The sequence below is a fragment of the Epinephelus lanceolatus genome, chromosome 4 (assembly GCF_041903045.1).
Source record: "Epinephelus lanceolatus isolate andai-2023 chromosome 4, ASM4190304v1, whole genome shotgun sequence".
In the NCBI taxonomy this organism is placed as follows: domain Eukaryota; kingdom Metazoa; phylum Chordata; class Actinopteri; order Perciformes; family Serranidae; genus Epinephelus; species Epinephelus lanceolatus.
Window position 1 is genome coordinate 48541933 of NC_135737.1, and position 21419 is coordinate 48563351.

The 21419-nt window shown below is 43.1% G+C and overlaps 2 protein-coding genes across 2 annotated transcripts; both read left to right on the plus strand.

The window, feature by feature from the left end:
- Window positions 1–4708: 4708 nt before the first annotated feature.
- On the plus strand, window positions 4709–5677 carry LOC117259258 (olfactory receptor 11A1-like). Its single transcript, XM_033630503.2, has one exon. The coding sequence runs from the start codon at window positions 4709–4711 to the stop codon at window positions 5675–5677; it is 969 nt and encodes a 322-aa protein (XP_033486394.2).
- Window positions 5678–7984: 2307 nt separating this feature from the next.
- On the plus strand, window positions 7985–8944 carry LOC144462689 (olfactory receptor 11A1-like). Its single transcript, XM_078166807.1, has one exon. The coding sequence runs from the start codon at window positions 7985–7987 to the stop codon at window positions 8942–8944; it is 960 nt and encodes a 319-aa protein (XP_078022933.1).
- The last annotated feature ends 12475 nt before the right edge of the window (window positions 8945–21419 follow it).

A 21419-nucleotide genomic window follows, 5' to 3' on the forward strand; every position in this document is an offset into this window, starting at 1 on the left:
TGATGCATATGTAGAAATGTAACACATCTGTAGTTATCAGTCACGTACAATGCTGACGTTTTCTTCTGGTGACTGTGCAGGACAAAGTCATGACTTCATTACAGGATCATTATCAAACATATTCAGATGTTCTCCAGTATCCAGTATATCCACAAACCACATCTTGAGCTCACTGATTGCAACATGAGGTGTTTATTTGTCTGTCTCATGCACGGCCTCGTGTGATTATTGGTAATTTTTTTTTTTAATTTAGATTCTGAGTGCTGCGATGTTTCAAGCAGCAGCGTGTGGACCTGAGTTCAGAGTCTAAAAAGTCTTTCTCTGTCACACTTTATCAGTTAATATGAAAACATCTGATTATTGGAGCTTTAAACTCTGACAAACAATCTGAAGCAAAGCGCATTAACACAAACTAACTTCACTCCCGTCTGTGACTGATGCAAACCTCTCAGAGGTGTTGGGGGAAGTTACATCACAGCAGCTCATTAACCAGGTCCCTCAGGTCAGAGGTCATTTCAGCCCATCAACATGTCTGTCCCTGAGGCGTCTTCATGCTCGCCACAGTTTCCACCAATTCCCTCTGAAGCAAATTACACTCAGAGCTGTTGACCAGTGAGACCAATCAGCAGGAGCACACCTCAGGACTGGTTGCACTGGTCCTCAGAGGGCTGATAATGACCTCCCCTCAGACCGCTCTGTAACAGCGTCAGGACGGACGGACGGACGGACACAGATTAGAAAATAATATTTTTAATAATCACTAAATGTTGGATATGAATTGGAACCTCCAGATTTGGGTGAATCTCTGCACTGATGAACACATGAACACTTCCTGTGACGTTATGAGGGCCCTTCCTCACCGACCTCACTTGGTCGAGATTTTTCAGTTTGATCTGAACCAAAGTTTCAGATGTGAAACTTCCCTCGACCACCAAACAGAGGCAGCCTCTGTGCGGATCAGTCTGAACCATTCAGTCCGTTTCCATGACAACAGAGAAAATGGATTTATATAAATCCCTGTGAACATGTCAGTGTGAGTGAAATGGTCCTGCAGTGAATGTGTCACAGTGGGACTAACACACCCAGGTCATGTGACTCCTGCATGTATACAGTCAATCAGACCCAAACTGGCCGAGGCGCTCTGAGCATGCTCCACAGTTTCCGCCCCGGGCTTTGACCCGGAAGTCCAATAGCATTAAATGTGTAAGAGAAGAAGAAGCCGGTAACAACATGGAGAAATCTACATCCAGAGCCGTGACTTTTTGGACGGACCAAATGTACAGAGCTGTAAAGTTGTCCACCATGGTAGCAGTTAGCTGCTAGCTAACCGTAGCTAACTTGTTTGTCCATTGTTTGGTCTGTGACGTAATAGGTCAACAGGAAAAAGGTCCAATACTAACAAGCTGAAAGGGGGCATATCTCCACCTATCGTAGAGGAGTCGCACATACTTGGCTCAATAAATGGATTCCCCTCCCGTGCTTGTATACTGGGACAAGGACAGTAGGCCAGTTAGATGTCCTCGTCCAGCTGGGACTGTAGAAACACTTCACTGTGACTGCTTTCATTGCTTAGTTTTTGGTGTGGAAACATTTTTGATGGTTCGGACTTTCAGAACAAACACAGGAAGTTCAGGCAGGTTTTTGTTAAAACTGGAAAAAGACTTCTGGTGAATTCAAACCAGCCCCGAGGAATGTGCCTGAACGTGGTGCTGCTGGAGGTAGGGGCATAGTAACAGTAGCTACTGCTCCTTTAATATTTTAGATTTAGACAGAAATGTTCGTTAGTTTGAGTCTTTACCTCATGTCAAAAAGTTTTCTCTATTTAATCCAATTAAATGGACCTGCACTTGTTCAGCTGCTTTCTAGTCATCCGGCCTCTCAAAGTGCTTTTACACTACAGGTCACATTCACACGTTCACACACTGGTGGCCGAGGCTGCTGTACAGGTGCCACCTGCTACTGCTCTTTCAGTGCACTCACACACTAATGGAACAGCCATCTGGAGACATTTGGGGTTCAGTATCTTGTTCAAGGATACTTTGACATGTGGCCTGTAGGAGCCAGGGATCGAACCACCGATCTTCCAATTAGTGGACAACCCGCTCTGCCTCTGAGCCACAGGTCTCTACAGTCTAAACACATGAAACACATCTATTAAACACATGATGACATGTGGACAGAGAACTGTTTTCACCATGATTCGTTCCGTTCCATCTTTTTTAAAATGTCCTCTTCATCCCCTCCAGTCTGTCACTTGAGCTACGCTACACTGCCTCCACAGTCTCTGGTGCTGCTGCTCTGTTTTCACCAGCATCTGTGAGCTTTCAGGTAGAGATGTACCGATACCACTTTTTCCTTCCTGATATCGATTCCAATCCCTGAACCTCAGGTAGTTTAAGTTTATTTAATTCAATGTTTTCACTCTTGCTTGTCATTAACACACAGGCCCAAACACACACATGCACAAACAGGACCTATACATGCACAAAGTGGAGAGATGTCAGAGTGAGGGGGCTGCCCTTGGTGAGGCGCCCCGAGCGGTTGGGGGGTTAGGTGCCTTGCTCAAGGGCACCTCGGCAGTGCCCAGGAGGTGAACTGGTATGTGCTGATACAGAGTACTGATCTGATACCAGCGCGTAAAATAAAAATGGATGGGATATAAATTGTTGTATGTCTCAACTCCTAAAACTCTGTGTAAAATATTAAGAAATAAATACATAATACACACACACACACACACACACACACACACACACAGATGCAACACCTGTTAACTGAATTAAAGCTAATAGATGCCTAACTGGATTTAATTTTCCCAAAGAAGCAGATTTATTTGTTTCGCTCACATCACCATGACAACTGCCAGAGACTTGATTTTTTTTTTTTTAAGTGTTTGCTGTAATTATGTCATTTTTTTAAATCAAGTCTTCATTTATTTAAAGGATTATAAACAACATCACACCACGACTTTAAATGCAGGAAAGATAATTGGAACTTAACTGTTTAAGGTACGTCGATTGAATTTAAAATCCTACTGTTAACTTATAAAGCTCTAAATGGTCAAGCTCCGTCATATCTTAGAGAGCTCATAGTGCCATATTATCCCACCAGAACACTGCGCTCTGAGAACGCAGGGTTACTCGTGGTCCCTAAAGTCTCCAAAAGTAGATCAGGAGCCAGAGCCTTCAGCTATCAGGCTCCTCTCCTGTGGAATCATCTTCCTGTTACGGTCCGGGAGGCAGACACCGTCTCCACATTTAAGACTAGACTTAAGACTTTCCTCTTTGATAAAGCTTATAGTTAGGGCTGGCTCAGGCTTGCCCTGTACCAGCCCCTAGTTAGGCTGACTTAGGCCTAGTCTGCCGGAGGACCCCCCTATAATACACCGGGCACCTTCTCTCCTTCTCTCTCTCTCTCTCTCTCTCTCTCTCTCTCTCTCTCTCTCTCTCTCTCTCTCTCTCTCGTATTCTATTACTGCATCTTGCTAACTCGGCCATTCTGGATGTCACTAACTCGGCTTCTTCTCCGGAGCCTTTGTGCTCCACTGTCTCTCAGATTAACTCATATCACAGCGGTGCCTGGACAGCGTGACGTGTGTGGTTGTGCTGCTGCCGTGGTCCTGCCAGATGCCTCCTGCTGCTGCTGCCATCATTAGTCATTAGTCATACTTCTACTGTTATTATACACATATGACTATTGTCACACATGTATACTGCCAGATATTAATACATACTTTCAACATATTGTACCACAGTAGCCAGAACTATAACTATAATATTATTACTTTCAATAATGTTGTTGTAAGCTACTGTTATTACCTGCATCTCTCTCTCTCTCTCTCTCTCTGTCTCATTGTGTCATGCGGATTACTGTTAATTTATTATGCTGATCTGTTCTGTACGACATCTATTGCACGTCTGTCCGTCCTGGAAGAGGGATCCCTCCTCAGTTGCTCTTCCTGAGGTTTCTACCGTTTTTTCCCCGTTAAAGGGTTTTTTGGGGAGTTTTTCCTGATCAGCTGTGAGGGTCATAAGGACAGAGGGATGTCGTATGCTGTAAAGCCCTGTGAGGCAAATTGTGATTTGTGATATTGGGCTTTATAAATAAAATTGATTGATTGATTGATTGATTGATTTCAAATGTAGAAATGTGACAGTTTTACAAAAGATGAAAACATTATTATGAGAATGAAGTTTTGTCTTTGGTAAAAACACTTCTGTAAATTGTAACTCAAAATTCTTTGAGTTTGAACGATGTTTAGCAGCTGCTCTGTTCGTACGACTGCTGCAGTCACACAGAAGGTGATGAAGTGAACAAACGCTGTCAGGTTACAACTGGTCACGTCTTTCATTGTGTTGGAATGTAGAAGTTAATAAAGGTGTCTCTGGTTTGAAGTGAACCTTTGCAGAGTAGTTCCAGACCTCCCTGCCCCCGTCCCCCTCAGGATTTGTGCCTATGGATGGACAGCTGGTTTGGTCCAGATGATAGAGTGGGACTGTCCTGTTGGCCTCTTGTGTTGTGAGAAGGTATAAAGCAGCAGGTTTGTGCAGTTGACAGCAGTGACTGCAGCCGTCTGCAGCACAACAGGTGACAAACACCTCGCTGTGTGTCATGTGACCATGTCTCATTTCCACATGTGAAGGTGTTGAAACACTCAGAGAGGAGTCGATGGTGAGTTTAGGTTGTTTGTGAGGTCTGTATTATTTGAATGATGTTGAATTCAACTTTATCAACTTTGTCTTTTTTCGTCCTCGGAGCTTATGTGCACGTTGGAAACCTGAAGTACTTTTATTTTCTGCTCACTGCAATGTTGTATGTTGTTATTGTTGTTGCCAACACGTCTCTGATTGTGGTTATCTGTGTGAACAGAAGCTTACATGAACCTATGTACATGTTTCTGTGCAGCCTGTTTGTAAATGAACTGTATGGTAGTACAGGGTTGTTTCCATTCCTGCTGCTTCAGATCCTCTCTGACATTCACACTGTCTCTGCTTCAGCTTGTTTCCTGCAGATTTATTGTCTGTACACGTATGCAAATATAGAGTTTTGTACTTTAGCCGTCATGTCTTATGACAGATATCTGGCTATCTGCTGTCCTCTGCAGTATAACACACGCATGACGCCAGACAGAGCAGTTGTCTTTATTATCGTCATCTGGCTGGTCTGTTTTGTTAAATTCTTAATAACCCTTTCTTTAAACCTCCGTCTGACGCTATGCGGGAACGTAATCAACAACCTGTATTGCCGTAACTACCTCATTGTTAAGTTGATGTGTTCTGACACCAGAGTCAACAACATCTACGGACTGTGTGCCATTGCTGTCACTGTCGTAGTCCCTCTGCTCCCCATCCTTTTTTCCTACATGAAAATTTTCCAGGTTTGTTTTTCTGGTTCGAAACAGACGAGACAGAAAGCCATCAGCACCTGCACACCTCACCTCATCTCTCTGCTCAACTTTTTCTGCTGCTGCACATTTGAAATCATTCAGAGCAGGTTTGATACGACGAGTAGATCCAGCGTGCTGCAGAATTTTCTGTCCTTGTATTTTGTGCTGCTGCAGCCGCTGTTGAATCCCGTCATGTACGGACTGCAGATGTCAAAGATACGGAACACGTGTAAACATGTCCTGTGTTATAAACTGTTGGCCGGCCGCAGAGATCAGATGCAGATGTGCTAACAATGTTTCAGTGAATGTGCCCATTAAAAACATGAGACTGAGTGGAAACAGTGTGTTTGTGTCACTGTTAATGTGGAGTGTGATGAACCGAAATCATGTCAGCTTTAAGATCATCCTTTAGACGTCCCACAGCAGGGACGTTTGCAACATCGCAGCAGCAGAGTGCAAACAGGAAGTACCAGGAGAAACAAATACAAAGCAGTATATAAGTCTGTAAAACAAGTCAAGTGTACAGAAACAAAGAGTAGTATAATCAGGAGGCATCAGACAGAAGCAGAAGAGACAGACTGAGGGGCTGATTTCACATCACTGACTGATGGAAGTACAGATATTACACAGTTTAACAGCACTGATATTAAAGCTGAGTGATTGTAATGCAGTAAGGACGTCAGAGGAGACATCTGCACACCAACGTGACTGAGCTGCACAGACACAAAAAGCTTCACAGGCTGAGATCAATGCAGAGAAATGTCAGTTTATTTTGAACATCTGTGCACAAAAAGAAGTGAATAAAAAGCAGCAAACATCTCAGTCCTTGTCGATCATCATAATGACGGATGTTTGAAATAAACTGACATGTGTCTGCATTGATCTCAGCCTGTGAAGCTTTTTGTGTCTGTCCTCTGATGTCCTTTCTTGGTCATCCATTACACCGATGCACCCAAGACTCTTTTTTTGTTGCCCTCAGTCGCTGCAGTGTCACAGCAGCCCTGAGACTTTGTACCACAGTGTAAACAAAAAAAAAAGAAAGAAAAAAGCAAGATATAATGATAAACAGACAGTGGCAGAATTTACATTGTTGCATAGATAATTCACAGTATATTAATAAAACACAACAGAAAAGAAAGTGGTAATTATATTAAATATCTACGAGTCTTAATGATCATTAATGCTGAGACACGTTCTGTCACCTGAATGTTCACACAAAGCAAAAAAAAAAAGGCAAAATCCTTCAAACCAAATAAATAAAACAACAACAAATTAAAGTCCTTTAAAAATACTGAATCTATTGAAACATGCTCTGTTATAAAATGTTTGAGACACTGTCGTGGTGTAATGACATCTGTGTCAGAAAATATCCGACAGCAGAGCTGTTCAATTATGAATTCAGCTGGGCCGGATTTTTTAAAACCAGAAAAAAACTATTGCCCAGTTTTGTTTTGTTTTTAGCAGCGAGCAGCCGATTAAAAACTTTACGTTTTGCTCATGACAGATCTTAAATGTAAATAAATGTAGTAAAGGTAGCAATGTTTGTTGTGTGTTGGCTAAACGTAACCACGTGTATGTGTGTCAGCTAAACGTAACCATGTGTGTGTGTCGGCTAAACGTAACCACGTTTGTGTGTGTCGGCTAAACGTAACCACGTGTGTGTGTTGGCTAAACGTAACCACGTGTATGTGTGTCAGCTAAACGTAACCATGTGTGTGTGTCGGCTAAACGTAACCACGTTTGTGTGTGTCGGCTAAACGTAACCACGTGTGTGTGTCGGCTAAACGTAACCACGTTTGTGTGTGTCGGCTAAACGTAACCACGTGTGTGTGTCGGCTAAACGTAACCACGTGTGTGTGTTGTTGAAGGAAAAAAACATCAGTTGGTGGTAGTAGTGCTTTTATTTTGAAAGAGACTGTATGCAAACTGTACATTTCCTGTGAAAAAAGAAGTGTATTTTGAAAACAGACAATGCATGTAACAGGCTGAAGTTGACACGGCGTCCCAGAACGTCAACAACCAACACACCCAGGGTACCTTGGACGCCATATGTTAATGTCCAAACGTGGTCATGTGATGAGGTCACAGTGAGGATGATGATGACATAAACTATAACTGCAAGTTAAAAGCATTTTAAGCTCCACATAAATAATTTTCCTGGTTATATTTAATAGTTCATGTATTAATCTTGTGTTAACTTGTGATGATGATGATGATGATGATGTTGGTCTTCATCTGTCTCCCCAGTTCTGACATCACATATTAACTCCCTCGACATTGCAGAGTGATCATAAAGATCTGAGTGTGTGTTGGAGTGTTAACTGTGGTGACGTGTCCTTGTCATGTAAAGGTATAAACAGCAGACATCACTGCAGCCTCCCGTCAGTTACTGAGGCACTCTGCCTGAGCTGAGCTGTGTGATGTGTTTCTGTCATTTTAAAGGCACAGTGTGAATGATGAGTTTATCCTGCCTGTGACGCGCTTCACACGGTCAGTGACAGCTCAGCAGGTATGAAAATAATGTGTGTTATTCAGAACAGTGTCTGACTGGTTGTGGGTTAAAAAGTGAAGAGTGAACGTGTTTAAACTGAAACAAGAATGACTGTAAATTCAACTTTATCTTATTTTATCCTCAGCACTTATATCCATGTAGGAGCTTTAAAATACTTGTGCTTTATGATGACTGCAGTGTTATACAGTGTTATAGTTCTCATCAACACGTCTCTGATTGTGGTTATCTGTGTGAACAGAAGCTTACATGAACCTATGTACATGTTTCTGTGCAGCCTGTTTGTAAATGAACTGTATGGTAGTACAGGGTTGTTTCCATTCCTGCTGCTTCAGATCCTCTCTGACATTCACACTGTCTCTGCTTCAGCTTGTTTCCTGCAGATTTATTGTCTGTACACATATGCACATGTAGAATTTTGTAATTTGGCCGTCATGTCTTATGACAGATATCTGGCCATCTGTTGTCCTCTGCAGTATAACACACGCATGACATTTAACAAGGCTCTTATCTTCATTGCTGTACTGTGGTTTTACTCTTTTGTGAAATTCATGATCACTTTATCTTTAAATATCCGTCTGACGCTGTGTGGAAACATCATACACAGTTTGTACTGTCACAACTACTTAGTTGTAAAGTTGGCGTGTTCTGACACTCGAGTGAATAACTTCTATGGAATATTTGGGACCGTCCTCACCGTCGTAGTCCCTCTGCTCCCCATCCTTTTCTCCTACGTGAAAATTTTCCAGGTTTGTTTCTCTGGTTCTAAACAGACGAGACAGAAAGCCGTCAGCACCTGCACACCTCACCTCGCCTCTCTGCTCAACTTCACCTTCGGCTGCTGCTTTGAGATCCTTCAGAGCAGGTTTGATACGGGAGGCATGCCCAGCATGCTGCGGATCATTCTGTCGCTGTATTTTCTCATCATACAGCCCCTGTTGAATCCCGTCATGTATGGACTGCAGATGTCAAAGATACGGAACACTTGTAAACATGTCCTGTGTTATAAACTGTTGGCCGGCCGCAGAGATCAGATGCAGATGTGCTAACAATGTTTCAGTGAATGTGCCCATTAAAAACATGAGACTGTTTTGTCACTGTTTTACGCAGCCTTGATTCAGTGCAGCATGCACCTTAGAGTTTTATTACAGATGCAGAGTCCCTGTCTTGTCCCTGAGTTCTTTATGATTTGGTGGGCTGGACATCACTCACCACTCACAGATGGCAGCACTGCTATATGTTTTTAATCTATAAAGCAATACTGGTCAAACTCCCAGCCGAAGTCTGCACCTCTCTGTGTGTCAGCTCTGACAGTTTCCAGCTACGCTCCTCCAGGTGGCTGCTTTTTAATGAACGGCAGGTTTTAACAGATCTGGGGGAAACTGTATTTTCCTGCTCCGCACCATGGACATGAAATAATCCACCAAAATATATAAAAGTAGAAACACTGATATCCACTGATGAATTTAAGGGCATCATAAAGAATGTGGTGACAGAGACATGTGCTTGTTCTTCCTGAGAGGCCGCTGTGTTTGAATAGCTGTTGTTTTATTGTGGACTTTTGGATTATATGTGGTATTAGTTGCATTTTAAATGTGTTCTGATTGGCTGCTGCCTCGACCGGGTCTCTGTTGTAAAAGAGATTTTCAATTTCAACAGGACCTCCTGCTTAAATAAAATAAAATAATAATAATAATAGTGTAGTGAACTGAAATCATGTTAGCTTTAAGTAACCTCATGTAAAGGAACCAAACAGATAACAGTGTCTGAAAAGGAGTACGTAGAGGTGAAACTGTCTCTACCCCTTTCTTACATTTCTTCTTTTAACTCATATTATTTCAAATTGCCAAATTTATTTACAACAATCCTCAGTCTGTTTATCACCTAATTAAATATATAAGTAATGAACCCAGTTTATTTACAGTCCAAGTACGACCCAGTGTAACAGAATAAATATGTACTTCCCTAACACAACCTTTCCTCCTCTATATATAGAGAGAGAGATCTGCGCATGTGTCGGCATCTGTAGCTGCCTGCCTGTGCTCTCCCTAACCCGTGATTTTAAAATGATTTATTTTAGCTTTTAAGTGACTTTTAAGCTATCTGCTTGGACATCAGTTGTTTTTATTTATCTCCTTTAATCGGTGTTAAATTCTACTCACTGGATGTCCAAGCATTAGGGGTTTTAACAGCCAGACACTACCCGGTCTGCTTGACAGGTGGGCAAACATCTATGGCTACATCTATGCACCCTGATGTGGACCCCCACCTTGAAAAAGCAGACAAAGGACATTCGCCGGATCTCTGGTGAACTAAACGACAAATCCTCCATGCTGACCGCCCTCCAGGAGGTGGCTCATGAACAGTCGCTCCTCACTCACGGTGGCCCTTCAAGACATGGTGCACTGGGATGCCAGCGCTTGGCCTCCACCGTCCTCCAGCTCAACACCAAGTCGCCAGTGGTCTTGGGTGGAGGTGGTCGGCAGGGATAAGAGAGACCCTGGCTGTGCTGCCTCACCTCTGCGCCTCAGCCTGTCAAACCGCTACTGCGCCTTGGCATCGGACGGAGACCCAGACACTGGCCCTGCAGACGCTGCCACTGCGGCTCCTTCCCCACCAACCGGTGCTGCTCCAGCCGCTCCCCGCTTGGAGGGGTCGGCCTCGGTGTCCCGCGGCACTGTGGCTCCCTCTCCGCCGACCGATGGTACTCCTGCGGCGCCCTGCATGGATGGATCTGCGTCTTCTTCGCTGGCACCTGTTGAGGACCGGAGTGCCGCTGTTGCAGGACCCGACCATCGACTCCCTTTCCAGGCATCGGCTTCTGCGGCGCGTCGGAGGCTCCTAAAAGAGGCTGTACTGAGACGCTCCAGAGGACCCCTCTCCCACAGCTGGGATGGCGCTCCTCCTGCCGGGGCCGGGACCGCCGAGTCACCGCAACACCTGCCCCCCCGGTCACGCAGCATGGACCGTCCACCTGCCTCACGTGAGTCCCCCAATCCCCATCCTGTTCCTCTTCGTCCTCTTTTCCCTCCTTCCACCGTGTTGTTTGGAGACAGCATCATCAGGAATATTTGTTTTTTCAATGTCACAACTCACTGCTTTCCTGGAGGCACAGTCCCGGTCATCCTTGACAAACTTCCAGCACTGCTTCATTCACTCCCTTCCTCCATAAACCGGCTGATTTTTCATTTGGGCTCGAACGACACGGCCCGCCGGCAATCAGAGCTGACAAAAATGGATTTTGTGTCGATGTTCTTTTAAAAAACTGTGGAAAGTTTGTTTTTATCAGCGGTCCCCTGCAACACTGTCCCACGGTGCAGAACGCTTCAGCAGGCTCCTCGCCCTCAATTCCTGGACCCAGGCTGCCTGTAGCACTTATGGATTTACTGAGTGCATTTCTTGTAGAGGGCTCCAGACTGCGACCAAACACCGTTTGGTGCCGGGTCACCTTCAGTTACATGCATTCTGTTTTCACAGGAAATGTGAACAAAACAAAACCCACGTGTTTAGGTTTAGGAAAAAAGAACAGGGTTTGGCTTTACAATCTTACAGTGAACACCGGCCTCCTGGATGGAAGTTGGTGGGTGTTAGACCCATCCACCACCCCTCCCACAAGCCTCAGTCTTTTGCCGCCTTAACTTTAATTACTGTCACACCACGTTTCCCCCGGCGCCGCCGGCCACCTGCCGGGTATCAAACGGACATGAAAAGACGGCTTTTTTCATCAGTGTGTGACACCAAAAGTAGCCGACCAAGTGCCGGTTTTCGATGAGTGAGACTGAACTGATGTCTCCAGTCTTGAGCAAATAGCTGATATTTACATGATTTGTTTACGTGACGTAACAGAAGTGCGTATTTAAAAGATTCCGTGTGGACGGAGTGCTCTGATGTTATGTGATGCAACATGATAGTCTGATGCTCTTTAGCTGTTTGGACACAGTGTCATTATGATCCACTCAGGAGCAGCTGCTGAGTCAAGTGCGACACCAGGTAGCATTTGGTATACCGGTCGCTCCAGTGTTTGGCTTAAAATCAAACCGGTTTGAAGATGCTCACACCGGTCCCACCCTATAGTGGACAGTCTTTCAGGCCTACCAAGACCTTTCTTCTGTCAGAGCTCCTGAGATGGAAAAACCCAAAACCCCATGGCCAGCGGATTCTTGGGAATTTGGTCATTTAGGACACAAATGATCTTCTGGCTGTAACTTTGTGCAACCATGGAGGATTTGAAAATGGTCCATTAAGAGTTGGTAAATGGACCTGCTATTGTATAGCGCCTTTCTAGTCATCCAATCACTCAAAGCGATTTACACTGCGAGTCACATTCACCCATTCACACACAGATTCATACACTGGTGGCCGAGGCTACCCTACAAGGTGCCACCTGCTACTCAGTTTTTAACTGGAAGCATCATCGGGAGCAGTTTGGGGTTCAAGCTCAAGGATACTTTGACATGCAGACTGGAGGAGCTAGCTAGCACCAAAGTGACGTGAGGTTGGGGTCAGACTGGATCAAGCTAAATTTGATGCAAGGGCTTATCCAGAGTCAAACTGTGTATACCTTAGGGCTGTCAAAATTGCTCAAAAATGACGTTTGAATATTCGTTCTAAAAATAACTCATAGGTTCGAACCATTCGAATTTTTTTTTTCGCATTATGTCCACAAGAGAGCAAACTAATACAAGGAAATATACTTGTATATGTATTAATACAAGGAAACATAACTACTTGTAGGTATTTTTATTTCAACATAAATGTCTGAAAACATTTACATACCTACACATTAAAACACATAAAACAATTATCTATAACATTACGTTATAAACGACCGCGGACCTCTCGCTCGCCCCCCCTCTCTGACCCGTCAGGCCACACCGCCCGCGGAAGTGCTGCGAATAGCCTCGAAGCGCCGAGAAGGGAAGCCAGTTTCCTTTGGGTGCCCATGTTAACCGATTGTGTCATCCATACCGGCTGCGCCGCGCCTCCGTGGCCGCTCCCACCTCCCACTCGCAAAGAGGACAGCTGCGGTGGTGTTTTTTTTTTTTTTCTCCACAATCGAATATCAATTGTCACATTCGAAGGTCCATTTTTTTTTTCAAATTTGAATTTAAATTCGAATTTAGAATATTCGTTCACAGCCCTAGTATACCTGTGGCATTAGTTTTGATTCATAGAGCGGGTCAACCACTAATGATCCTTGCCTCCTCCTTTCTATTTGTCAGAGTGTCCTCGGGTAACTCCAAGTTGCTTCTGATGGTCAGGCCAGCACCTTGCATTAGGCAAATACACTTTAAATGCAGTTCATTTACCTTTTACTGTGTGATACAGAGTGGGACAATCCGACTTGTTTCATGACTAAATAGGAGGCTATTCCCTGCAGTCTTCATGTTTCATTCGCTTTGATAGATGTGTAAAAGGAAAATACTTTTTTTTAAAAGAAGCTTCATGTTTTTTCTCCCAGAAATCTCTACTGCCATCAGAAACAGACACATCAAAGTTCTTGCCGTCACCATGTGGTGTCTCTGTATCTGCCATTGCCCCACTAGGAAGTTATATTTTTGAGGAGGCAAAAGTCAGCTACGGTGTTCACAGATGTCTTTGACATCTCACTGGAGACATGCTATGTCCCATTCTGCCTCAAGACCTCCACCATCATCATCATCCCCAAAAGACTTCACGACTAAGGAACCACCGCCCTGCTCCTTTACCTAAGAAGTTGGTGAAGGAGCACAAAGTTCTACTTGACAAAGTCAATGATGGTGCCATTACTGAGTCCATCCTTACTTCCACTATCATTATCTGGCACACTGCTGCCACAGCAAAGAACAGGGGTAGACTGCAGCGTATCATTCACTCTGCTGAGAAGGGGATTGGCTGCAATCATCCGTCCCTCCAGGACCCTGAGGCAGGCAGGGAAGATTGTGGATGACTCCTCAAACCCTGGACACAAAGTCCTTGGAACACTCCCTTCCAGCAGGAGGCTGCAGTCCATCAGGACCAAAACCCCTTTCACCAAGAACAGTTTCTCCCTGACCATAGCTGGACTCATCAATAAGTCCTCAGACCCCCACTGACATGAACTCTTATGACCTGTTACCTTTGTAAACCTCTGAATAAGAGGGGGTGATGCCCAAAGCTATAGAGTGACTGGATGGGGTCCAACACCTTGTCTGACCACATCGCGTTACATCAGATGCTCTTTGTCCACACTGGATCTGTTAAATATGGAACTCCGGTCACGTCATGTAAACTCCCACTGAAAAGATGGGTGAATACATACTTTGTTGTTAATATTCACAACAATACTCTCGTGGGTAACTTGTAGATATCATTGGTGTAGCTACTATGTCATACCACCATCTCCACTTTGTAAAACAAGCTAGCTTGCTAGCGAGCTTTGCTAAACATCCCACACAGTAGTTACCAGAAACGTTCAGCTCCCTGGTGATCACCCTCCGGCCAGATGACAACTTATTTAGGTTTTTGTAGTAAAATGAGGAGGTATCCTAAAGAAAACGCTTCATTTCAACCTCGTAAATCAGCCATTCTTTGTCCATCTTTGGCCCTTTCAATGTGAAACACTGGACTCACGTGTTGACGTATTGCGGTAAGCGAGTTGTGTCATTTCCGGTGTTTCTGTGACAGCGTCTCTGTACTGCTCTGGTGAATTCTGCTAGCCTGCTTTCTCACCTCAGTTGCTTTAACGCTGCTTTAACGTCTACTTCAAGTCATAACCCACACTGGTTCTGTTTAAGCACTTATAGCTCTCCTTCTTTCTACGACTTTCTCGCTAATCTCTTAGCTGTTGTTTGCACGCTCTTAGCCTTGTTAGCTACTTTAGCTTAGCCATGGCTTCTCCTTCTCCTGCTCTTTCTTGCCCGGTGTGCCAAATGTTCAGTTATGCCTCTGCCTCCTTTAGCGACAGTGGTAATTGTAATAAGTGTAGCTTATTTGCTGCGTTGGAGGCGAGGCTTAGTGAATTAGAAGCGCGGCTCCGCACCATGGAAAACCATTCAAAAGCTACTGTAGTTAGCCAGCCCCCTGTAGCCGGTGCGGAGCCACATAGCATAGCCTTAGCCTCTGCTAACTGTCCTCCGGTAACTCCCGTTCAGCCGGGAGGTTGGGTTACGGTTCGCCAGAAGCACAGCTCCAAGCAGAAGCCCACGGTTCACCACCAGCCTGTTCACGTTTCCAACCGCTTTTCCCCACTCAGCGACACACCTGCTGAGGATAAAACTCTGGTTATTGGCAGCTCTATTCTGAGGAACGTGAAATTAGCAACACCAGCGGCCATAGTCAAATGTATCCCTGGGGCCAGAGCGGGCGACATTGAATCAAATTTAAAACTGCTGGCTAAAGCTAAACGTAGATTCAGTAAGATTGTTATTCACGTCGGCGGCAATGACACCCGGTTACGCCAATCGGAGGTCACTAAAATTAATATTGCCTCGGTGTGTGAATATGCAAAAACGATGTCGGACTCCGTACTTTTCTCTGGACCCCTCCCAAATCTGACCAGTGATGACATGTTTAGCCGCATGTCATCATTTAACCGCTGGCTGTCCAGGTGGTGTCCAGCAAACGATGTGGGTTTTGTTAATAATTGGCAAACTTTCTGGGGAAAACCTGGTCTTATTAGGAGAGACGGCATTCACCCCACTTTGGATGGAGCTGCTCTCATTTCTAGGAACCTGGCAAATTTTATTAGTAATTTAAATCCCTGACAACCCAGAGTTGAGACCAGGACAGAGAGTTGCAGTCCTAAACGCCTCTCTGAGCTTCTAGTTCAGTTACCCAGCCATAGTTTTCATAGTTTTATACAAACGGTGTCTGTCCCCCGACCACCTAAATTATTTAAATCTAAAATTAAACAAAGAGGAGTTGTGCATAACAACCTCATAAAAATTAAAACCTCTTCTGTGACAGAAAGACAAAACAGGAGAATTAAATGCGGACTGTTAAATATCAGGTGTCTATCGTCTAAAGCAGTGTTAGTAAACGAATTAATATCAGATAATCATATTGATTTACTCAGTCTCACTGAAACCTGGCTGTGTCAAGATGAATATGTTAGTCTAAATGAGTCCACTCCTCCCAGTCATAATAATACCCACATTCCTCGAGGCAGCGGCCGAGGAGGGGGAGTTGCAGCCATTTTTAACTCTAGTCTGTTAATCAGCCCTAAACCTAAACTAGATTATAATTCATTTGAAAGCCTCGTTCTTAGTGTTTTACATCCGACCTGGAAAACCTCGCAGCCACTTTTATTTGTTATAGTGTACCGTGCTCCTGGCCTGTATTCTGAATTTGTATCTGAATTCTCAGAGTTTTTATCCAGTTTAGTTCTTAAATCAGATAAAGTTATTATTGTAGGCGATTTTAACATTCATGTCGACGTTGATAATGACTCCCTGGCTACTGCGTTTAGCTCATTAATAGACTCCATTGGCTTCAGTCAGGGTGTACATGAACCCACTCACTGTTTTAACCATACCCTCGATCTAGTTCTGACGTATGGAATTGAAATTGATAACCTAAAAGTCTTTCCACAGAATCCCTTGCTATCAGATCATTATCTGATTACTTTTGATTTCTTTTTACTCGATTACACGCCACTTAGCAACAGTTACTATACTAGATGTTTATCAGATAGTGCTGTCACAAAATTTAAGGAAAAGATTACTTCGTCGTTAAATTCAATACCAATACCTTCAGTAACAGAGGTTTCTCGTGCCGACTTTAACCTCTCCCAAATTGATCATTTTGTTGATAGCGCCGTAGGCTCGCTGCGAACAACGCTCGACTCTGTAGCTCCTCTTAAAAAGAAGTTAACAAAGCAAAGAAAGTTTGCTCCTTGGTATAACTCTCAAACCCGTAGGTTAAAACAAATATCGCGAAAATTTGAAAGGAATTGGCGATTAACCAAACTGGAAGAATCTCGTTTAATCTGGACAGACAGTCTCAAAACTTATAAGAGGGGCCTCCGCAATGCCAGAGCAAACTATTACTCAGCATTAATAGAAGAAAACAAGAACAACCCCAGGTTTCTTTTCAGCACTGTAGCCAGGCTGACTGAGAGTCAAAGCTCTATTGAGCCTTGTATTCCTTTAGCCCTTAGCAGTAATGATTTTATGAGCTTTTTTAATGACAAAATTCTAACTATTAGAGGCAAAATTCATGACCTCCTGCCCTCGGATGGTAGGCCTACCTATCTAACCTCAAACACAGCTGTAGAATCTAATATATATTTAGATTGCTTCTCCCCAATTTCTCTTCAAGAATTGACAGCAGTGATTTCTTCATCTAAATCATCAACGTGTCTCTTAGACCCCATCCCAGCTAGGCTACTTAAGGAGGTCTTTCCTTTAGTTAACACTCATATATTAGATATGATCAATATATCCCTATTAACAGGCTATGTACCACAGTCTTTTAAGGTAGCTGTAATTAAACCTCTCCTAAAAAAGCCCACCCTGGATCCAGAGGTGTTAGCCAACTATAGACCAATATCTAATCTTCCCTTTATGTCAAAGATCCTTGAGAAAGTAGTCGCAGACCAGCTGTGTGATTTTCTCCAGGATAATAATTTATTTGAGGAATTTCAGTCAGGATTTAGAGTGCATCATAGCACTGAGACAGCTCTAGTTAAAATTACAAATGACCTTCTGATTGCTTCAGACAAAGGACTCGTCTCTGTTCTTGTTTTATTAGATCTTAGTGCGGCGTTTGACACAATTGACCATCAAATTCTACTGCAGAGACTGGATCACTTAATTGGCCTAAAAGGTTCAGCACTAAGCTGGTTTAAATCTTATTTATCTGATCGTTTTCAATTTGTTGACGTTCGTAATGAATCATCCTTACGTACCAAAGTTTGTTTTGGAGTTCCGCAAGGTTCTGTGCTCGGACCAATCCTATTTACTCTATATATGCTTCCTTTAGGTAACATCATTAGAAATCACTCTATAAACTTCCATTGTTATGCGGATGATACACAGTTGTATTTATCGATGAAGCCAGAAGAAAGTAATCAATTAACTAAACTCCATAACTGCCTTAAAGACATAAAAAATTGGATGAGCACCAATTTCCTGATGTTAAATTCAGACAAAACTGAAGTTATTGTTCTTGGCCCCAAACAACTCAGAGACTCTTTATCTGATGACATAGTTTCTCTAGATGGCATTGCTCTGGCCTCTAGCACTACCGTAAGAAACCTCGGAGTAATATTTGATCAAGATTTGTCTTTTAATTCTCATTTAAAGCAAACCTCACGGACTGCATTTTTTCATCTGCGTAATATTGCGAAAATTAGGCCTATCCTGACCCGAAAAGATGCAGAAAAATTGGTCCACGCTTTTGTTACCTCAAGGCTGGATTACTGTAACTCTCTATTATCAGGTAGCTCTAGTAAGTCCTTAAAAACTCTCCAGCTAATTCAGAATGCAGCAGCACGTGTACTAACAGGAACTAAGAAACGAGATCATATTTCTCCTGTTTTAGCTTCTCTGCACTGGCTCCCTGTAAAATCCAGAATTGAATTTAAAATCCTACTGTTAACTTATAAAGCTCTAAATGGTCAAGCTCCGTCATATCTTAGAGAGCTCATAGTGCCATATTATCCCACCAGAACACTGCGCTCTGAGAACGCAGGGTTACTCGTGGTCCCTAAAGTCTCCAAAAGCAGATCAGGAGCCAGAGCCTTCAGCTATCAGGCTCCTCTCCTGTGGAATCATCTTCCTGTTACGGTCCGGGAGGCAGACACCGTCTCCACATTTAAGACTAGACTTAAGACTTTCCTCTTTGATAAAGCTTATAGTTAGGGCTGGCTCAGGCTTGCCCTGTACCAGCCCCTAGTTAGGCTGACTTAGGCCTAGTCTGCCGGAGGACCCCCTATAATACACCGGGCTCCCTCTCTCTCCCTCTCTCTCTCTCTCTCTCTCTCTCTCTCTCTCTCTCTCTCTCTCTCTCTCACTCTCATCCTATTACTGCATCTTGCTAACTCGGCCATTCTGGATGTCACTAACTCGGCTTCTTCTCCGGAGCCTTTGTGCTCCACTGTCTCTCAGATTAACTCATATCGCAGCGGTGCCTGGACAGCGTGACGTGTGTGGTTGTGCTGCTGCCGTGGTCCTGCCAGATGCCTCCTGCTGCTGCTGCCATCATTAGTCATTAGTCATACTTCTACTGTTATTATACACATATGACTATTGTCACACAAATATACTGTCTGATACTAATACATACTTTCAACATATTGTACCACAGTAGCCAGAACTATAACTATAATATTATTACTTTCATTAATGTTGTTGTAACCTACTGTCATTACCTGCATCTCTCTCTCTCTCTGTCTCTCTCTCTCTCTCTCTCTCTCTCTCTGTCTCATTGTGTCATATGGATTACTGTTAATTTATTATGCTGATCTGTTCTGTACGACATCTATTGCACGTCTGTCCGTCCTGGAAGAGGGATCCCTCCTCAGTTGCTCTTCCTGAGGTTTCTACCGTTTTTTTTTTCCCCGTTAAAGGGGTTTTTTTTGGGGAGTTTTTCCTTATCCGCTGTGAGGGTCTTAAGGACAGAGGGATGTCGTATGCTGTAAAGCCCTGTGAGGCAAATTGTGATTTGTGATATTGGGCTTTATAAATAAAATTGAATTGAATTGAAACGAGCCGTACGACAAAAGTTTGGCTTAAAACAGTGTACTGCATCATTCTACGTCACATATGTGCAGTTATGACAGTCCAAAAGCAGACAGTGCAGTCAAACTGATTTTATAACTGACGCAAACCCGTGTTGCATCCAGTTAGGAATTGGTGTGAGTCTAAAAACTAAAATATAGCTACTGTAGAACATATGGTCAAATGTTAGGTTGCCTAAATATATGTCTTTTATTTTCGTAATACTTTGACCAGTAGGTGGGCGTAAAAGTTTTTCATCAGATAGAAATCAGTGTCAGTCTTTGTCTCCCTGTAATGATGAGGTAAGTGCTGTGGGCGTCTGCTGACTTAAAAGTTTGAAAAAAGCAGACGCAGAGGCTCAGGTCAGTTAAGCAATTTTTGTGCTTCCAAAGAGGAAGTGACACTTTCTGACGCACACATTTTCAACTTTTTAATTATCAAGATGTGCACTTTGAATGTAAACAAGATGCCAGAGTCCATTACAAGCATCAAAATAGAGCTTGTTTACCAAAAATGAACCACATCTTGATAATTAAAAAGTTGAAAATGTCTGCGTCAGAAAGTGTCACTTACTCTTTGGATTAATTGTGAACTATGATGTTAAAAACATTAGTGTGTGTTAGAAATTATTATGGGTTTTGAGTAGAATCACAGCTATTATCAACGAACTTTTATTGACTACAGCTGTATTTGTGGTGGAACAGTGGTGGAATGTAGAAGTACATTTACCCAAGTACTGTAGTTAAGTACAATTTTGAGGTACTTGTGCTGGTGTATTTCCATTTTATGGTATTTTGTAGGCTACTTCTTCTCCTCTTCATCTCAGAGGTAAAAATTATACTTTTTACTGCACTACATTTATGTGACAGCTTTAGTTACTTCACAGATTCAGATTACTAAAACAACATATTAACAAACTAATAGCTTTCTGTGTATTATTATAGATGAAACTACCCAGCAGTAAGCCCATGTTTAAAATGAGCTGCATCATTAAAGTGATAAACACATTAATGCATTAATAATTATAATACTTAAAATACTTTCAGTTTTGGAAGGCTATTTTAAGTATATTTTGTTGGGAATACTTCTGCACTTCAATGATATTTTGAATGCTGGACTTTGACTTGCAACGTGTAGTATTTCTACACTGTTGCTACTTTTGCTTCAGTAAAAAAATCTGAGGGCCGAATTCACAAAGAATGAACTGCGGCCGCTGATAGCACCTTGAATTGCACTTCACTTGCACCCGCAGTTTGCTCCGTCTTAACGTCCTATTCACAAAGGATATTGCGCTAATGATATACCAGCGCAAACACGCCCACAAAGTTTGGCAGCTGAGTGCAGTTTGCCCCTGATTTGCCCCTGATTGCAATTAGCCACATGGCAAAGTATAAATGCCGGCTTTGCACCAAGAACACCGTGGCAGAACAATGGCAGACTTTGTTTGGCAAAGTACTGAATACTGTATACCCTCATGTAGTGATGTCTGCTGGTGAGTCAGTCTAACAGTGTCGGATGGGTTGAGGCTGTGGATTTGACCCAGTTTGACCACTTTATCACTATTCCCTCTCACTTGTAGCTGTTTTTTCGTTATCTTTTGAATTTAATATGAATTATGGAACTGTTTTTGTTCACGTTTGTTACCCCCTTTTTGTAAAATAAATTATTGAAAGTTGCTTTTGAAGTGCGTGACAGAAGTGCGTTTTGAGAATGACCGCAGACTGTCACCTGTTCAACGCATCAGTATCTTCGGATGCCATTAAAGTTTCAGTTTCAGTTTATTATTATTATCAGACTCAAGGTCCATACTAAAAAACATACAACACTCAATACATAAAAACAG